This window comes from Pongo pygmaeus, chromosome 6, assembly GCF_028885625.2.
Source record: "Pongo pygmaeus isolate AG05252 chromosome 6, NHGRI_mPonPyg2-v2.0_pri, whole genome shotgun sequence".
NCBI classification, from domain to species: Eukaryota; Metazoa; Chordata; class Mammalia; order Primates; family Hominidae; genus Pongo; species Pongo pygmaeus.
The window spans coordinates 86,001,237-86,020,987 of record NC_072379.2 but is presented as its reverse complement, the minus strand read 5'-3'; the positions used below and the strand labels follow the sequence as shown (position 1 = coordinate 86,020,987).

The following is a 19,751-nucleotide window of genomic DNA, read 5'->3' as shown; positions in this document are numbered from 1 at the left end:
CACTTCAAAAATTGAAGGAAGTAATTAGTAAAATCCTAGGGCATGAAGACAGGTTGATTAATGAGCACAAATAAACAGTTTGGAGAAATAAGACCATATTTTGACCATATCAAAATAGTGTTTGATATGTCAGTAAGGTGACTATAGTTTACAGTAATCTATTGTATGTTTCAAAATAGCTGCAAGAGAATAATTAGAATGTTTCTAGTATAAAGAAAAGACAAATATTTAAGGGGGATATATTTAAATATTTAAGGTGATGGATATCCCTGATTTGATTTTTACAAACTGTATGAATATTAAATTATCACATGTACCCTGAAAATATATACATCTATTAAATATTAATTTTAAAAATTTAAAAATAAATAAATACTTCTGAGGAATGAGAAAGATGAATATCTGTGAAGAGTCATTGATGAGATGTTTGAGGGAATCTGACTCAGTACAAGATAACATTTTAAAAATGGTTTGTATAACAAGATACAGCATTCACTAGTGGGCGAGGTGCCTTAAAGAACTGGGTTAAATTTTAAAAGCACATGTACATTTTAGAGATTCAAGGACAATGGTATGATTGAATTACATATTGATAATTTACTCAAGTGAAAACTCCAGAAGACCACAGGCTAAAGAGAAGGCAAAACCAGCATTGTAAGGGAAAAATGTGATTTTCATTTAAATGAAAATGAGGTTAATAACTCAATCATGTTATATTGCTTTTAAAATATGTGTGACACAAATAGGAATTAAGCATATATGAAATACAAGATAAGTATGCTATGGAGAGACACATAATTCAAATATTTAATGACAATCATTTGATACTTAGTTATTTGAGAATTTGGCAGAGATTCAGAGAATAGCAACAAAAATGATCAAATATATTTTAAATAGACCTAGTAAGAAATGGCCAAAGAAATATTATTTAATCCACAAGAAAATAGGCTAAAGACAAACTGTAATGTCCCGCCTCCTGACTTAGGAGGTATATTTTGTCCCAGACAAAATAGGAGAGTTTTTTTAATTATTATTATTCTTGACAGAATCTAAGGAATTGCTTTAATTGCTGCTGCAGCTTTTGTGAGGTCAAGGTTTAAGTGATATGTATTGGTGACTAAAATGAAATGACTGATAGGTTGTACCTGACTAATTTGTGAAAGATCAAATAACATGGAAATGGCAACACATCCTGGGAGTAGGGTGGTGGGGTGGTGGAGAAAGCTCAAAACATTTAACTACAGTATTAGAACAATCTTGTTTGCTGATTCACATAGGTATCCTACATACACTAGTTTGCTATCTTACCAATGAAGAACTAGTACCATTCAAGTGGAAAATATAAAAAGTACCTTTAGAAATCTTGAATTTAGGCCTGGCACGGTGGTTCGCGCCTGTAATCTCAGCACTTTGGGAGGGCAAGAAGGGTGTATTGCTTGAGCTCAGGAGTTCAAGACCAGCCTGGGCAATGTAGGGAGACCCCATCTCTACAAAAAAATTTTAAAAACTAGCCAGGTGTGGTGGTATGCACCTATAGTACCAGCTACTCAGGAGCCTGAGGTGGGAGGATCAATTGAGCCTGGAGGGTCGAAGCTGCAGTGAGCCGTGATCGTGCTACTGCACTCCACCCTGGGCGACAGAGTGAGAACCTGTCTCAAAAAAAAAATAAAAAATCTTGTATTTAATCTCTCAGGGGAAATGAGTGTTGTGCGGTATTCTTACTACTGGAAGGCACATCAACACTAAAAGAAATGTAGCTTAATTAAATCATGAATTTTACAGATGTTATAAACAGAATCACTAGAATGTAACCCCAATAGAGGAGACCAATTAGATTTTATTTCCCTTTTCAATTCTGGTCCATTGGACATGACTGCCAGAGGCTCTTTATTGAGAAGGATACTGAAGCAGTGCTTGCACTCATTTGGAAATAATTAATGATTGATTTACAGTGCCTTCTATGGAAGCCTCCAGTGACCTTCACCTTGCTATATCCAATGTTTATTTCTCAATTCTCATTTTACATGACCTATTAGCAGCAGCTGTCTTGGTTCATCACTCCCTCCTCCTTCACTTTCTTCGCTTGGCTACTGATTCCTTTCACATATATAGCCACTGTTCTCAGTCTCATTTGCAGATTCTGCTCACCTTGCCTCCCTCTTAGAGTTGAAGTATTCCAAAACTCAGTCATTGTAACACCTTTCCATCTAAACTTGCTCCTTAAAGCAGCATGGTCCAATAGAAAAATAATGTGAGCCACAAATGCAAGCCACATATGTAATTTGAAACTTTGTAGTAACTTCATTTAAAAAAAAGAAACTGGTGAAATTAATATATATCTTATTTAACCCAATAGGTCCCAAATATAATCATTTTAATAATATAAAAATAGTGCAATATTTTATTTTAATATTAAGTCTTCCAAATCCAAAGTGTTACACTTACAGCACATCTCAATTCAGACTAGCTAATAGCTGTTGTATTGAATAGCATGGCCCTAGATTATCTCATCCAATTCCTTAACTTAAAATACCATCTACATCCTGAATACTGACTACTCTCACATTTTTATTTCTAGCTTGGACCTGTCTCCTGAATTCCAGACTAACTGATGTCTAAGGGTGACATCAGTTCTTGGATGCCTAATGTGTATGTCTAAATTACCATGTCCAAAACTGAGCACTTGGTCCCCAGATTTTCTCTTCTCCATTTTGGTTACTGGCAACTTCATCACTTCAGTTGCTCAAGCCAAAAATGTTGGAGTCAACCTTGACTTTTCTTTTTGTCTCAAACCTCATATCCAATCTACAACTCCTATGATACTATTGGTTCTATGTTCAAAAGATATCCAGAATCTGATTCCGCATCATTTCCTCCACTACAGTACTATGGCCCAAATTCCCATTATCTGGGATTACTGAAATAACATCCAAACTGATCCCCCTTTCTCCTCATAGCAGCCAAATGTCCGTGAACAGCATAAGCCAAATCATGTCATTCATTGCTCAAAATTCTCCAATGGCTCCTAGTCTTACCCAGAGTAAAAGCTGAAGTCCTTAGAATGACCTTTAGAACTCTACAGGATCTGAGGCCAGGCATGGTGGCTCACTTGTAACCCCAGCACTTTGGGAGGCTGAGGCGGGCGGATTGCTTGAGCTCAGGAGTTTCAGACCAGCCTGGGCAACATGGTGAAACCCTGTCTCTACAAAAAATACAAAAATAAGCAGGTCGTGGCGGAGTGCACCTGTGACCCCAGCTACTCAGGAGGCTGAGGTGGGAGGATTGCTTGAGGCCAGGAGGTTGCAGTGAGCCAAGATCGGGCCACTGCATTCAGCCTGGGTGACAAAGTGAGGCTCTGTTTAAAAAAAAAAGAAAAGAACTCTACAGGATCTGGACCCCTGTTACTTTTCTGACTTCATCTCCTACTATTTCCCTTGCTTATTCCACTCTAGCCACCCTCACCTCCTACTCTTTCTTGAGAAGGTCCATCATGGTCTCGCTTGAGGGCCTTTCTTTGGATTTGCTGTACCCTCAACTATCTCCATAGCTCTCTACCCCCACCCACCACCCCCTTGTTTTTTGGGACAGTGTCTGTCACCTGTTGTCTAGGTCCTTACTCTAGCGTGCAGTGGCACAATCTGGGCTCACTGCTTTGGCCTCCCGGGCTCAAGTGATCCTCCCACCTCAGGCTCTGGAGTAGCTAGGACTACAGGCTCCTACCACCACACCCAGTATTTTTTTTTTTTTTTTAATTGTAGAGACAGGGTTTCATCATGTTGCCCAGGCTGGTTTCGAACTCCTGAGCTTAAGCGATCTGCCCCCCTCAGCCTTCCAAAGTGCTGGGATTACAGGCGTGCACCACCCCGCCCAGCCTCCTCATCTCTTTCAAGTCTTTGCTGAAATATCTTCTGAAAGCAATCACTTAAATAAGTGAATGACATGACATGAATTAATGATTGGTATGACGAGTTATGACAGAATAGGTGCCATAAGGAAGAGTCAGAACACTAGTGCCCAATGCTTGCCCTTCTAATAGAAGTTAACACAAATCTAACTTTCAACGTTGATTGAGCACCCATTATGTAAAATAGACATGTATATGATTGGCTGCTATCAGTGAAGGAAACATTGAAATAATCTTGTTGCTTTGGAAGGTATTCTTGAACATTCTCAGCACATACAAACAGCTGACTTATTTAGTCACTGAGAAAGCAGTATCCTTTAACAAACAGGAATAGCTTCAGATACCCTGGGGCTTCCCTCTCCTAGGCAATCAGCATCTACACACATAATCCCTCAATCCAAGCAGTATTTAAATCACTGCACTGTTAGAATACTTAGTTCTAGTCCTTACTCTTAATTTGATGGGTAACTAAGTAAATCACTTATTGCCTCAATTCTTTTATCCCTATGATAAAATGTCTAATTTTACCTGGTTCCTAATTCAGGTTGAGATAAGAGGACAATATGCACTTGGCTGTTAGAAGTTGGCAGAATGTATGCATTACGGAGCTTAAGAAAAAAATCTTTTTTAAAGCTAAGATTTCTAAATGAGGGCTATTTAAAACTCATCTTCAGTTTGTGGTAGACTTAAGGTCTTTAGTCTCTCCTTTTTTGTTTTTTAACCTCAATTTTTCACTTAACACCACTTCTACGCTTGAACTCATTTTACCCTATTTTTTGTTCACAACTGCTAGTTTTTCAGTCCAACCTAGCTCAAAGCAACGGAGAAACATGATAAACCTGAGTAATCAACCAGAGACATTAAAATGTGTAGTTCACATCCATTCACTCCAGGAATGGATGTGAGCATTGGAGGGTAGGGAGAAGAACACAAAGGATTGAGGGAGCACATGCAGGGGAAACAAGGAAAGGCAGTAATGCTAAATTTATAAACACTGCTCAATTCAATCCAAAAAGCGTTTATTGAGTGCAGAGCTCTGTGCTGGTCATTTTAGTAAAGCCAAGATGAGCAAGACTCATGATGAGTCTCTGTCATCAAGGAGCTGGTAGCATGAGCTGAACTAAGACGCACATAAATTATTAAAATATGGTGCAGGTTACTTAAAGGAAGTCCAAGGAGAAAGCTGACATTATTCAGGACGTTTTAATATGTCAGAGCAGTCACATATATTAACAACCCTTCCAAAAATTCCAGGTAGGCTCAGGGAGGATAGGTAACTTGTCATTAAAGCTAGAAAGTTAATGTAGTCTGGCATTGTCCCTAACCGAGGTTCTAAAGCTCAGTCTCCTTTCAGAACACTGCTGTTAAAGGGAAGCCCGAAGGAGTCGGGGGAGGGGACTAAGTTTTGACTGGATGTGTCTCGGTTGCCGTGGAGGGAACAGGAGGTCAGAAAAGCCATTTGGAGGCGGAGTGTGCGATGGGACTAGAAGGATGAACCGGAGATTGAGTGGGAACCAGTGGACAGAAGAGGGAGGGACTTTTCAGGCTAAGGAAGTAATAAGAGCAATTAGCTGCTCTCATAATTCCTTGAGTCAAGCAGTTAATGTAGGTAGAAAACCTGGCGTCCGCCCCCCCCCCCACTACCCCCCACCCCCGGAACTTTTCCGTTGGAGCTTTTAGGTGTTCGCCAATTTCACCATTAGGTGTGTTAGTTTTGTAACTTGAAGGAAAAAAAAAAAAAAACCTCATATTTTAATAGCACTGGATTCCTCGGACGGAGGGTGGGGTCCGGCCAGGAGCCTCTGGCACACTCCGTCTCTCCTACCCCTCAGCTCGGCCGCCACCTGGGAGCCGTTGATGTGCGGGAAGGGCGCTCCCTACGGCGGGATCCTCGCCGGTCGGAGGCAGGTCCCAGGCCTGGCAAGGGTTGATCCCGGAGGGCTGGGCCGGGGCGGGACCCCAGGAGCACCTGCCCGCGAGGCGGCTGCGCGGACAGACGTTCCAGCCCCTCCCGCTTCGCCGTGTGTTTACGTGGAGACGAAGATGGCGGCGGCGGCAGCGGCGGCGGCGGTGACGGCGCTTCCCGTGAGGCTGAGGACGATCCGCCAGTGAGCGCGGAGACTGCTTCCACTTCGGGCGGGGGAGCGCCGGACCGGCTCGGCTCTCTGGGCCGTGGAGCTTGCCGTCCCACCTCCGTCCAAATCGACCGTTCCCTTCTATCCCCAAGCACCCCTCAACTCCTGTTTTCCCCTGCCTTCCTTGCAGAGGCCATGGAGGACGAGGAGAGACAGAAGAAGCTGGAGGCCGGCAAAGCCAAGGTAGGAGAGCCCGAGGCAACTGGGCCTGCTGTAGGAGGCGGTGGCTAGCACGGGGTGGGAGGGGGGCCTGGGAAGCGGAGTTCGCCGCAGCCCCAGTGCACTGCCCGAGAGGGAGGTGCTGTGGAGTCCCAGGGTCTGCATCTCTCCTCGCCCTCCTCCTTTCCCCTTTTTCCAATTGGGGGACAAAGCCTTGTGCTAGCTGATAATACTTCCGTGAGGATTGAATATTGTGGCTCCTTTCTCGTGAATGTCCAAATAAAACTCCTCTTTTACTGTACTGCTGTAAACTGTGTTTAGTTGCTTCTAAACCTCCGACCTTTCATTTTTTTAAGGAGTTTTCTGGGTGGTGCAGGCATTGTGCTTTCCAGGGTGGGGATTTAGGGCTTTTCTTTATTGGGTTGGGGATTTGTGCGCTGATCATCGGCTTGTCTTCCTTAGGTGGCACGCTGGCACTCTTGGGTGTGTGTGATTGGCCTGTGACAGCTGTCTCAGCAGTGGCTTGTGTGTGCCACAAGTGCCAGCTGTGAACTTGGCTTTAGGGGCGTTTTTAGAAGCCTGTCTTTGTATGTTTGTACTTGAAGGTCTTTGTCATGGCATGCGCTTTTGTGTCGTATGGAATGTTAATGCAGTCTGTGAATGGAACTTCTGGGGACCGAAAGGTTCCATATGCCAACACCTATAGAATTCCTGCTTTAAATAATTTAGTTGTTATATATCTCTCTGGCGAATCCTGATTGTGCGTGTGTGTGTGTGTGTGTGTATGTGTGTGTACGGGTATGGAAAAGCCTGTAAAGCAAACAATACAATGCACAATTATACACAGGCATCGTTCATTGGGCTTCATGAGAAATTTAACATATACAGAATATAAGCTGCGTAGCATATTTCTTTTAAAAATTACATATTTGAGCATATATTTTGTCTGGGCTCAAAAGTCCCCTTCCTACCTTCAATGAAGTCTTCTTTTATGGATTATATTATTTTTAGAGATAATTGTTAGCAATCATACTTGGACAAAAATTGTATTACAGGTAACTGTTTTTCCTCTCTTCCTTTCTCTTCTCCGCACATAAACAAAGGAAAGCAGGTTAGTGATTTATTATCAATGAAGGGCCATACCGCAGAGATGCAGTGATAGAAGCTCAACACAAGTTTGTTAAATGAATATATATATAAAAACTAGCTTCATATTTCTTAAATATAGTTGGCTTTCCTATAAGCTCCCTCTATTTAAGATCAAGGTTTAAATGCTTGTATATAGCCAGGTAAATTTTTACTTTCGAATCTGTAAATGGTGGGAAAGGGGAATCAGGGTATCTTTAGAAGTCCAAAGCCTACACTTGTGCAATCTGAGGGGCTGAGCAAGCTCTATGCATCTAAGGAAGTAGTGGAGGTGAAGTGTGTGCCCCTCCAAAAGCATTGAAGATCTGATTAGATGTCTTATTTGTCTGTTACCTCACAATTTTTATTGCCTGCCCCCAGAAGTATTTTCCTAAATATGTGTGAAGCAGTCCTACAAAACATGGTTTACTTTGGACATACACATTTCATAATAGAGGATTTATTTAAATTGCTTGCAGTTGTAGTTGATTTGGCAAAATACAATTCTAGTTTCTTTGTGTGTTTCTTTGTCTTTCATAATTCTATGTATAGGGTGAAAACCTGTTTAAGGTGAATTTTTGTTGTAAAAGATTATCTTCTTTTAGAATTTAGCCCTTTTTCTAGTAAGATATAAATCTATGAGACTTGTAAGGCAAGGTATGTTTGCTGCAACATTAGCTATACAATATAAAAATGCTTACATTGGGAGCCTGGGGCGAGAGGATCGCTTGACACCAGGAGTTCAAGACCAACCTGGGCAACATAGTGAGACTCTACAAAAAATAAAAAATAAAAAAATAGGGCGTGGTGGTATGCGCCTGTATGTAGTCCTAGCTACTCGGGAGTCTGAGGTGGGAGGATCACTTGAGCCCAGGAGTCCGAGGCTGCAGTGAGCTATCATCATGCCACTGCACTCCAGCCTGGGCAACAGAATGAGATCCTGTTTCAAACAAACAAACAAAAAAGAAAACAACCCTGGAAATAACTTTTAAAGACAACATGAAGAGAATCATTTTCTAAGTTATCTAAATATGATGGAATATTTTAAAGCCATAAGATTATGAAGACTGATAGGAATATGAAAAATAGTGTGAAAAGGGCATTATCAAAAATAGTATATACATTATTTCATTTGTATAAATGTGTGCTTTCAGATTAGAACTGAAAAACTCTGGATTATAATGTCATTCAGCAAACCTATATTGAACCCCTATTTTATACCTAGAGGTGGTGACAGTGTCTGCTGTCAAGTTGCTCACTGTTTAGTTGGAGAGACAGACTCTGGGTGATAAGTACAAAGAGGGATGAGCTGCAGTAGGATTTGGGGGATATCTTTCCACATTTTGTTAAAGTGTTTTAAATGCTGCTGTCTCATTTTATAGAATTACTAAGAAAGATCTTACTATTGATATTAATGCACCGTAATATAATGCCTCTCGAATAGTAGTTATTCATACATATTTGCTTAATGAATGAACAGAATGATTAATGAATCATTAATAAGTGTTACTTTGCTAGCACGGTTGTAATTTAATAACAGTAATCTAGAATTCTCTTAACGTGAAATCCATATTGCTGGCATCAGAAACAACTTTAAATGATCATTTTCCAAAGTTTATCTGAGACTTCATTCTCCAAATGTCTCATTTGTTCACTGGATTTAAGTATTGTATTTGATAATCTAGTTTTGCAAACCACAACTTACAAATCTTTTTGGGAGTAATTTATTGGTAAACAGTTCCATTGAAAAATTCCCTTTCTGTATCTAAACCTTGTAAATGATCACTTTTTAAATAGTTTGTCATGTATGCAGTATAATGTATAGTATACTGTATAAAATGTTTTATACTACCCCAAATCTGTAATAATGGGTTAATAAATTATGGTATGTAAAAGAATTCTACAAAGACTTTTTGAGTGCGGAAAATGCCCACAAATAATGCCAGGTTAAAAAGAAAAAAGTTACCAGGAAAAGGTATAGGTACATATTTAAATATGAAGACACCTGAAAAAAAGCACCAAGATGTAAATCGTGGTTATCTCTGGGTGGTGGCTTATAGGCAATTTTAATTTTCTTTATACTTTTAGTATTTTCCAAATTCTTGATACAATATATCTCTTTTATGACCAGAAAAGAATGTTCAAATGCCTTTTTTTTTTTTTTTTTTTTTTGAGACAGCCTGTCTTCCAGGCTAGAGTGCAGTGGCAGGATCTTGGCTCACTGCAGCCTCCACCTCCCAGGTTCAAGCGATTCTCCTGCCTCAGCCTCCCAAGTAGCTGGGATTGCAGGTATGTACCACCACACCTGGCTAATTTTTGTATTTTTAGTAGAGATGGTGTTTCACCATGTTGGCCAGGCTGGTCTCAAACTCCTGCCCTCAAGTGATCTGCCTGCCTCGACCTCCCAAAGTGCTGGGATTACAGGCATGAGCCACTGCACTCAGCCTCAAATGCCATTTTTAAAAAAACATAAAGGCTTATCAAATACATTATATTAAACACATGTTATAGTGTGTATGACCATTATCCAGAACACGAAAGTGAGGCACAGAATAACTAGGTTTCCTATTTTAGCGTAGGCCTGGAATTGTAATTGTTATTTCAGTGCAGAGTGTGTTATATAGTTGGGATTATATTGTTAGACATTTCATAGATCTCCTTTCTGTTTTTGTTGTTCTTATTCTTTCCTTGCTGTTAGTTCTTATTGCTATGGGCATGCTCTTACTCCTCATCTGCCTCTTTTCCTAATTTGCTGTTTTAGGTTTGCTACAACTAAGGAACCCAGAACTGAGATTGATAGAATACTATGTAAAAAGAAAAAAAAAAAAAAAAGAAAAGACCTTAGGCGGGGTGTGATGGCTCACACCTGTAATCCCAACACTTTGGGAGGCTGAGGTGGGAGGATCGCTTGAGCCCAGAGGTTCTAGATCAGCCTGGGCAATGTAGCGAAACCCCATCTCTAAAAAGAAAAAAGTATAAAAAACAAAACAGGTGGGGCGCAGTGGCTCACACCTGTAATCCGAGCACTTTAGGAGGCTGAGGTGGATGGATCATCTGAGGTCAGGAGTTTGAGACCAGCCTGGCCAACATGGCAAAACCCTGTCTCTACTAAAAAATACAAAAAAATTAGCCAGGCGTGGCGGCGGGTACTAATCCCAGCTACTGGGGAGGTGGAGGCAGGAGAATCACTTGAACCCAGGAGGTGGAGGTTGCAGTGAACCGAGGTTGTGCCACTGCACTCCAGCCTGGGTGACAGAGCAAGACTCTGTCTCAAGAAACAAAACAAAACAAAAACGGAGGCCAGTGGAGCCTGCCCAGTGGGCTTCAGGGCAATTTAGTTTTTCTGCTGCTTGTTGGTTGTTTTGGTTTACTGTTGGGTCCTCAGCTATTTCCTCAGTATTGATGTTGCAAGAAGCATGACCCTGGGAGATGTGAGACATTACTGCATTATGTATTAAGTAAATATTTTCAGAGCTGGGCTAACTCCCTCTACAGTGTTTTGATGGGGATGGCACTACATAGGTTGTCCTTGTGTTGAACCAAACTATTTTAACTCCACTTTAAATGACTTCATTTTTTTCCAAGTATAATTATTCATGTCACATAAAGGAAGTATTGTAATTTAAGTGAACAGAATTAAATAGAGGACAGTTGTATATTTAATATAAAATTATTACTCTTGTAAATTTGCATTAGGTATACTTTTTAAAGTTATTCAGTATTTTATATAATGGGCATTATTTGCTGAATGATTATAAAAAACTATTGCCTATTATATTCAGTAATTTGTAATTACTTGACTTTTGTTTAACAAGCATTTTCAATGTGAAGAGTAGTTCCAATTGTCTACAAAAAAAAGGATGGTGCTCCATGCAAGCTGTGTATTGATTATTGATAGCAGGACTTTTCAGTTACTGTTTCCACTGTGACAGACAAAGCTGGTTATAGTGTAAAACTGTTCTTTGCATGTTTCAGATACTTTGTTCCACAGCTAAGAAAGTGTTTTCCCTTCCTGTTTTAAGCATTCTAGTTTTTCATACTTAGATGTGGCAGAGCTTACTTAGCATTCAGAGTAGATGCAGCAGTTTGATACCTTCATCAACATTTATTGCAGCAATGGTGCACTGCCTGTGACTTAAAACTAATTCATGACCTTCAGGCTTTTTTTTTTTTTTTTTTGAGATGAGGTCTCACTCTGTTGTCCAGGCTGGAGTGGCAGCCTGCCTTGACCTCCTGAGCTCAAGTGATCCTCCTGCCTCAACCTCCTGAGCACCTGGGACTACAGATGTGCATCACCACACCTGGCTAATTGTTAAAATTTTTTGTAGAAATGGGATTTCACCATGTTGCCCAGGCTGGTCTTGAACTCCTGGGCTCAAGCAATCCTCCTGCCTTAACTTCCCAAAGTGCCAGGATTATAGGGGTGACCCACTGCACCCAGCTTAGGCTTTGTCGGAATGAAGCAAAACATGGTGTTTAGAGAGAGAATGTGGAGGAAGGAATGTGATGCCCTGTCAGTGAAACTGAAAGTTGAATGATAGCTCATGGAAAGAGGAAGTGAAAAAGATAGGATACATCCAAGTGATTGAAATATGACAGGAATGGAACAAAAATTTTTTCAAACAAAAACATCTCTTATTTTATAAATAAAAAGGTTCGTAGTAAAAGCTAAACTATGACTACAAAATATCTATTATAGGCTACTGAATATTGAAATGTAAGTGAATTTCTTGTAATATAGCTAGAAAAGGTTATGGTAAATTGTTAAACAATAAGGGACATTATTTATATTCATTTCTTAGTAAGATTCCACTAAAATTAAGATTAGTCACTTTATGTAATTGCTTAACATCCATTTAAAAACTTTAATTTGGAAAAGCTACGGAATTTTTCAAAACTTATTTATAAAAGTGGTTTGGTGCCGGGGGCGGGGTGTGTGTGTGTGTGTGTGTGTGTGTGTGTGTGTGTGTGTGCGTGCGTGCGTGCTGGAGAGAGGGAGAAAGAATTTATAATACTGCTATTATAATACTGCTATCTGGCCTGGTAGAAATGGCACTAGGACTTTGGAGACATTTATTTGTTCATTTGTTCAGCCAACATTTTTAAACGCCTACGACTGCAGCTATGAACTTTTACTTAGCAAGCATTTTTTTTTTTTTCCCCGAGACAGAGTCTCGCTCTGTCACCCAGGCTGGAGTGCAGTGGCACTATCTCGGCTCACTGCAACCTCCGCCTCCTGGGTTCTAGCTATTCTCCTGCCTCAGCCTCCCGAGTAGCTGGGACTACAGGCGCCCACCACCACACCTGGCTAGTTTTTGTATTTTTAGTAGAGACAGGGTTTCACCATATTGGCCAGGCTGGTCTCAAACTCCTGACCTTTTGATCCGTCCACCTTGGCCTCCCAAAGTGCTGGGATTACAGGCGTGAGCAACCGCGCCCAGCTGCAAGCATTTATTTAAATGGTCACAAATTCTGTGCCTTATTGTCTGTTGGAATAATCTTAGGATGTGTGTCTCAACAGGTGTTTTGAAGGATAAATGAAATAATGGTTGGGAGCTTTTTGAGTTCTCTAGCTGCTAGATATAAAGAAGCTATAATTATTTTTTTAATTGAGGTGAAACTCATAAGAAAAATTAACCATCTTAAAGTGAACAGTTCAGTGGCTTAACACAATGTTATGCAACTACCACTTCTATCTACTTCCCAAACATTTTTTCATCTCAAAATATAACCCTGTGCCCATTAAGCAGATATTCTTCATTGCTTCTTCCCTCTAGCCACTAACAATCACCAACGCACTCTCTGGATTTACCAGTTCTAGATATTTCATATAAATAGAATCATATAATATGTGACCCTTTGCGTCTGGCTTCTTTCACTTAGTATGTTTTCAAGGTTCATCCATTTTGCTGCATATATCAGTACTTCATTCCTTTTTATGGCTGAATAATATTCCATTGTATGTATATACCATAATTTGTCCATTGATAGGCATTTGGGTTGTTTCTATCTTTTGGCTATTGAGAATAGTGCTGCTGTGAACATTTGTATGGATGTATTTGAGTACCTGTTTTCATTTCTCTTGGGTATATACCTAGTAGTAGAACTGAACAAGGTCATATGGTAGTTATATTTCAACTTTTTGAGGAACTGCCAAACTGTTTCCATAGTGGCTGTACCATTTTACCTTCCCATCAGCAATGTATAGGACATTCCAATTTTCCCATAACCTCATTAACAGTTGTGTTTTCTGGGTTTTTTTTGTTTGTTTTTTTTTTTGTTTTTTTAATACTCATCCTTGTGGGTGTTAAGTGGTTTCTAATTGTGGTTTTGGTTTGTATTTTCCTAATGAATAATGATGTTGAGTATCATCTTTTAATGCACTTTTTGGCCACTTGTAGATTTTTTTCTTTTTGAGATGGAGTTTTGCTCTTGTCGCCCAGGCTTGAGTGCAATGGCGCAACCTCAGCACCTCCTGGGTTCAAGTGATTCTCCTGCCTCAGCCTCCCCAGTAGCTGTGATTACAGGCACCCACCACCATGCCCGATTAATTTTTTTGTATTTTTAGTAGAGATGGGGTTTCACCATGTTGGCCAGGCTGGTCTTGAACTCCTGACCTCAGGTGATCTGCCCACCTCTGCCTCCCAAAGTGCTGGGATTACAGGCCTGAGCCACTGCGCCCAGCCCATTTGTAGATCTTCTTTAGAGAAATGTCTATTAATATCCCATGCCCATTTTTTAATAGGGTTGTTACCAACTTCTTTTATCTAATATTAATTTTATATATATATAATATATATATATCCTTTCTGTATATGTGGAGAGAGAGAGAGCATGTGCACTCAAGTGCCAGAGAGGAATGGGTAGAAACACATATCCCCAGTGGGATTATCTTCCATATATATATATTTTTAGGCTTTTTGGGCTTTGCCAAAATTTAAATTGTTGCTTCCTTTGAATAATAAGTTCTTGGTGAGTTGATAAGAGCATGATGCTGAAGTTTGATTTCTTTGTTGGCCAGTGAGTCATTCCATTCCATGACCAGCTATTTTACAAGTGCATGCAGTTGGTTAAAGGGGCAGCTGTTGGATTTTTGGTTTGATCATTGCCAGTCCATTTACACTGTGAGAAAAAAGTAACTTAGTGTTCAAAAGTGAAAAGACCTGTCATTTTAAACCTGGCAGATCTGTAGCTACTTCACCAGTATGAGATGTCTTTGTTGTCATATTGACACTCCTTTTACTTTTTGTCTTAGTCATCACCAAAATGTAACTTACAACACTTAGTGCCCTTCTAGGTACAGTGCATAAAGCTTTGGTTGATTTGTGCATGGGTTTAACAGTATTCAAAGTGTTCAATATTCAGAGTATTCAAAAATTTAACATTATTTCAGGAGTAATTTTGCTTAGGTTCTTTGTTTAAATTTGTAGATTCTTTTGTAATATGTGAAATTCCTTTTTCCTCCTTGTTCATTAACAATGTAATGTTTGTTTTCAGTTACCATCAGAGTTAAGATTCTTATTGTGGTTTACTGTTCTCTGAGATTTTTGTCTGGTCTGAAAGTTTCTCTGTTAAAGTCTAAGGTTTTTTCCCCTTTTTAAGAAATAATTTATTAAGCCCCCAAGATTACTGTTTTGATGATTCAGAACTATAATCAACTTTACTATACAAAGTCCTAATCTGTAAAGATTGATTTCATAGGTTCTCTGATTTACAGATCTCTGAAAAACTAATAGGGTATAAAATCTAGGCTCTCTCTCCTATTAGTACTGAACACACTACAAAATTTCTTGTTGTTTACTAGGATTGCTCATTGTGGGCTCTGTGATTAGGCTGTATTTATTCCTCCAGGGTCTCACTTTTTTTTTGTTTGTTTTTGAGAGTCTTGCTCTCTCACCCAGGCTGGAGTGCAGTGGCACGATCTTGGCTCACTGCAAGCTCTGCCTCCCGGGTTCACGCCATTCTCCTGCCTCAGCCTCCCCAGCAGCTGGGACCACAGGTGCACGCTGCCACGCCCGGCTAATTTTTTTGGATTTTTAGTAGAGACGGGGTTTCACTGTGTTAGCCAGTATGGTCTCAATCTCCTGACCTCGTGATCCACCCGCCTCGGCCTCTCAAAGTGCTGGGATTACAGGCGTGAGCCACCGTGTCCGGGCTAGGGTCTCACTTTTATTCAAGTTAATATTGCCTTATTAGTTGTTTCCCCAGAGAAGATAGTGACAGGGATCAATTATAACTAAAATAGTAGTTATCCATATGTATCATGAGTCAAATTTTGTGTGTGAAGGAGACCTTGTGGGGATTGCAGTGGGCATGGGGCAGAGATCTCAGTTAATTCTTATGCCATTTATATCCTCTCCATTTCTTGAGAGCCAAATAAATTAGTAGATCTTCTTCTAAATGGCAAGGTATTAGAAAATATGTTAAAACTGCATTAGGAAATATCTACTAGGAGTTTATATATGAAATAATGAGTTTTGGCTGAAAGTTACAGAAACTCTCTTTTCTATTAATATACAACTTAAAAATATTGAAAATACTTTTGGTGTAAAATTTTTTATATTTGCCAAAATATTTAATTTTAATTTGTATAAATTCCTTTCACAATGAAAATTCATATCTGAGCATTTCTAATGACTCAACAAGAGAACTCTCACTTTTCACTTTAAACAACCATTAGTAATTTTTATAATAAAGTTCGAGAAAAAGAAAAGATAATTTGAGGTTTTTTTTTTTAGTTGAGAAGAATATGTAATTTTTTAATAAATTCAAAGGGTGAAATAAGGTAGGCAATTTTAATAGGCCTCAGGATTTTAATTGTATGGCAGGAGAGTCTGTCTACTTTTTCTCTAGGATTTGTACTTAAATTTTTTTAATGTTCTAAGCTTTGTCTTCTTTCTCTATCTCACTCTCTTTCTCTCTATTTTCTTTTATTTCTCTTTTTTTTCTTTTCTTTCATTTTTGAGATAGGATCTCACTCTGTTGCCCCGGCTGGAGTGTGGTGGCATGATCACGGCTCATTGCAACCTCGACCTCCTGAATTCAATTGATCCTCTCACTTCAGGCTCCCGAGTAGCTGGGGCTACGGGGGCTCGCCACCATGCCTGGCTAATTTTTAAATTTTTTGTAGAGACAGGGTTTTGCCATGTTGCCTAGGCTGGTCTTGAACTCCTGGGCTCAAGCGGTTCTCCCACCTTGGCCTCCCAGTGTGCTGGGATTATAGGTGTGAGCCACCACACCCAGCCAATTTTCTCTTTTCTGTCTCATGTATCATCATATTTTCTAGGCTCAGTAGTTTAGTTCATACCTATTAATATATTCAGAAAGCATCTTGATTGAAAGATCCTTTGAATTATTCTGTGATTATTTTCCTTTATTCTATATACTCATAACCACATCCTGCTTTTTAAATTAAAAATTTGTCTCACACGCTTGCAGTGAGCCAAGATCATGCCACTGCACTCCAGCCTGGGCAACAGAGTGAGACTCCGTCTCAAAAATAAATAAATAGATAAATAAAAAATAAAAAAATTTGTCTGCCACTTAACCTTTTTCTTTCTATTCTAATATTGCAGTCCAATAAAATCAGGCCCACATCCCCTCATCTATCTAGTTCCCTTGCCTCTATTCATCTTCTCTGGTTCATCCTATATATTGTCACTGGGTTCATCTTAAAACACTCTTCATTTTGTTAATCCTCTACTCCATTGTTTTCAGTCTTTCAGATCAAATCCTAGGTAACTTAATATTTACTCGAGCCTCTACTTTATGCAAGTCAGTGGGAATTCAGAGATAGTCACAAGCTTGCCTCTGATACTTTCACATTCGAGTAGAGTAGAAAGTCAATCACGGTATAGTAAGTTAAGTATTCAGAGTGAAGTACGGGGAGCAGTTTATTTACTCATTCAGTAAATATGATTGAGCACTTACTGCTTGGTAGGCACTTTGCTAAGACGATAGGGTATGAGAGACATGGACTCTGCCAAGCATAAGCATTATTTAGTTAGTAGGCAGACACATAAAGAGATAATTATAAATACACAATGGGTAATATGATTCTGGGTCCATGAAAAACACAGAAGAGGGATATCTGATTCTGTCTTGGCAGTTAGGGAAGGCTTTCTGGATGGATAAACACTGAATGAAGCCTTAAAGGATGGGGAGGAACCGCCCCGGTGAGAAGGGAGTGGAAGGTGAGTAGAAGCTTCCAGAAGAATGAGACAAAATGGAAAAAGCACAGAGATGTGGAATCGTTTGACTTGTTTTGGGGAAGGTATTGTATTACCTACCTTGTTTGGTATTATTGGAGTATAAAGCTATTAGCAAGATGTGGCAAGAAATGAGACTATAGGCTAGGGCTCCATCTTGAAAATCCTTGAATCTATGTTAAGGAGATTGAATTATATCCTGTAGGTTGTGGGGATCTATTAATGAGCAGTATTTTTGTGTTTTATTTATTTTTTAGAGGCAGAGTTTCACTCTTTCACCCAGGCTGGAGTGCAGTGATGTGATCATAGATCATTGCAGCCTTGAACTCCCAGGCTCAAGCAATCCTCCTGCCTCAGCCTCCTGACTGAGGACTACAGGCATGAGCCACCCCACCTGGCTTATTGATGAGTGTTGAAGCTGGGGAATAATATGGTTAGCTAGATTTGCATTTTAGATAGCTGTATTTGATTTATTTAGCTGTATTTAGATAGATGTATTTGACAGCTGTGTGGAGGATAGGTTGAGAAGGATAAAACCATTTACGAGGCTGTTGAAAGTACAAATGACAGACAGTGAGGCAGGAACAGAGGGGATACATCAGTAAATAAAAGGTAAAATCAGCAGAACTTGGTGACTGGCTGGATCTGAAAGGTAAAGGATAGTGAGCATGGAGAGAAGGTTTCTGTTACTACTAAGAAAAATGTGGTCAAGGTTTCAGTTGTTGACCTAGGCAAGATTGTGAAATCAGTTTTGTACATTTTTTTATTAGAAGTTTCTTATTATACATCGAAATGGAATTTTTCAAAGATTTTGAATTGATAATTGTAGTGGTTATGAGGTTGGACTGGACCAGACCATCTGGGCTCAAATCCTGACTGCCATTTACTAGTTTTTTGGCATCAGGAATTTACTTAACCTCTCTGTTCCTCTGTTCCTCCTTAGGAAAATGAGAACAATAATAGTACCTGCCTTGGTACTTGGGGTTGTTGTGAGGATTCACTAATAAGTCTAAAACATTTAGAAAACTGTCAGTCTATAAGAAGTGTTCAAGAAGTGTCAGTCATTATCATCATTATTGTCATTCTGGAGCATAGAGGATTAAGCTATATAGCAGAAAATGGGATTGGAGAACTAGGGATCAGATAATGAGGAGCCACATATGACATTTAAAATGGTGTGGATGTTATCCTGACAGTAGTGGAAAACTGTTAAAGAATGTGTGTTTGTCATTGTTAACTTCTAATGTTATTTCTTTATCCCCCGCCCACACACACACACAAAAATCTCATCTTAAGATAGGCATGCTGCCACCAGGTGGCAGTTATATGTTGTTACTGTACACATGAAGTAGTAAAAACCATTATGTGTTTCTTTTTTAACATAAAATATTTACTTGATTAAAATAGCCAAGTGTAAGCAGTCTAATTCTAGTAGGGCTCTTTTGTTCCAAAACAAAACAAAACTAGTTAAGTGAAGAAGAGAAAAGAGAGAGTTACTGTAAAGATGTGGAGATTTTAGAGGAAGGTTAGTGTATAGCTGGGCCTCATGGAAACTGAAAAGCCATTGGAAACTGGTGCCATTCTCTCCATCATTTTTTTCTCTCACTTTCACAATATGTTATACTCCTCTGTTTGTAGATCAGCTTCCTTGCCTGCATATCAGTTTGCACATGACCAAAATTATGGGATGAATCTCCAAATCTGTTCTATCCAGTGGAATTGTTTCCTACTAAATATACCCTTATTTATTTATTTTGAGACAGGGTCTCACTCTGTCACTTAGGCTGGAGTGCAGTGGCATGATCATTACTCACTGCAGCCTCAACCTCCTTGGTTCAAGTAATCCTCCCACCTCAGCCTCCCAAGTAACTGGGACTACAGGTATAGACCACCATACCCAATTATTTTTTATAGAGGCAGGGTCTCACTATGTTGCGTAGGTTGGTCCTGGACTCAAGTGATCCTCCCAGCTCAGCCTCCTGAAGTGCTGGGGTTATGGGCGCAAGCCACTGTGCCCAGCCCCAGTAAATATACTTTAAAAAGAAAGAAGGGGCAAATAAAAATTATATAAATCATAGAAACACATCTACTCATAGAGTAATCATCTAGCCTAGAGGCTCCCAAATTTTGCTGCATATAGGAAACACTTGGGAAGCTTTACAAATTTTTTGATGCCTACATTACATCCCATACCAAAATCAGAAAATCTGGGGTGTCAGG

General features: G+C 39.6%; 1 protein-coding gene across 7 annotated transcripts in view; it reads left to right on the top strand.

Annotated features, from left to right (window-relative positions):
• The first annotated feature begins 5,928 nt into the window (after nucleotides 1-5,928).
• The window catches only part of AKAP9 (A-kinase anchoring protein 9), a 166,820-nt gene continuing 152,997 nt past the window's right edge, over nucleotides 5,929-19,751 (top strand). For 5 of the 7 annotated variants that reach the window (XM_054493903.2, XM_063667569.1, XM_054493902.2 and 2 more), the window contains exon 1: nucleotides 5,929-6,222. In XM_054493903.2, coding sequence (XP_054349878.1) covers nucleotides 6,175-6,222 — 48 coding nt within the window. In that variant the 5' untranslated portion in view covers nucleotides 5,929-6,174. The remainder of the gene's footprint in view (nucleotides 6,223-19,751) is intronic. The other 2 variants (XM_063667570.1, XM_054493904.2) reach the window with 1 other exon arrangement.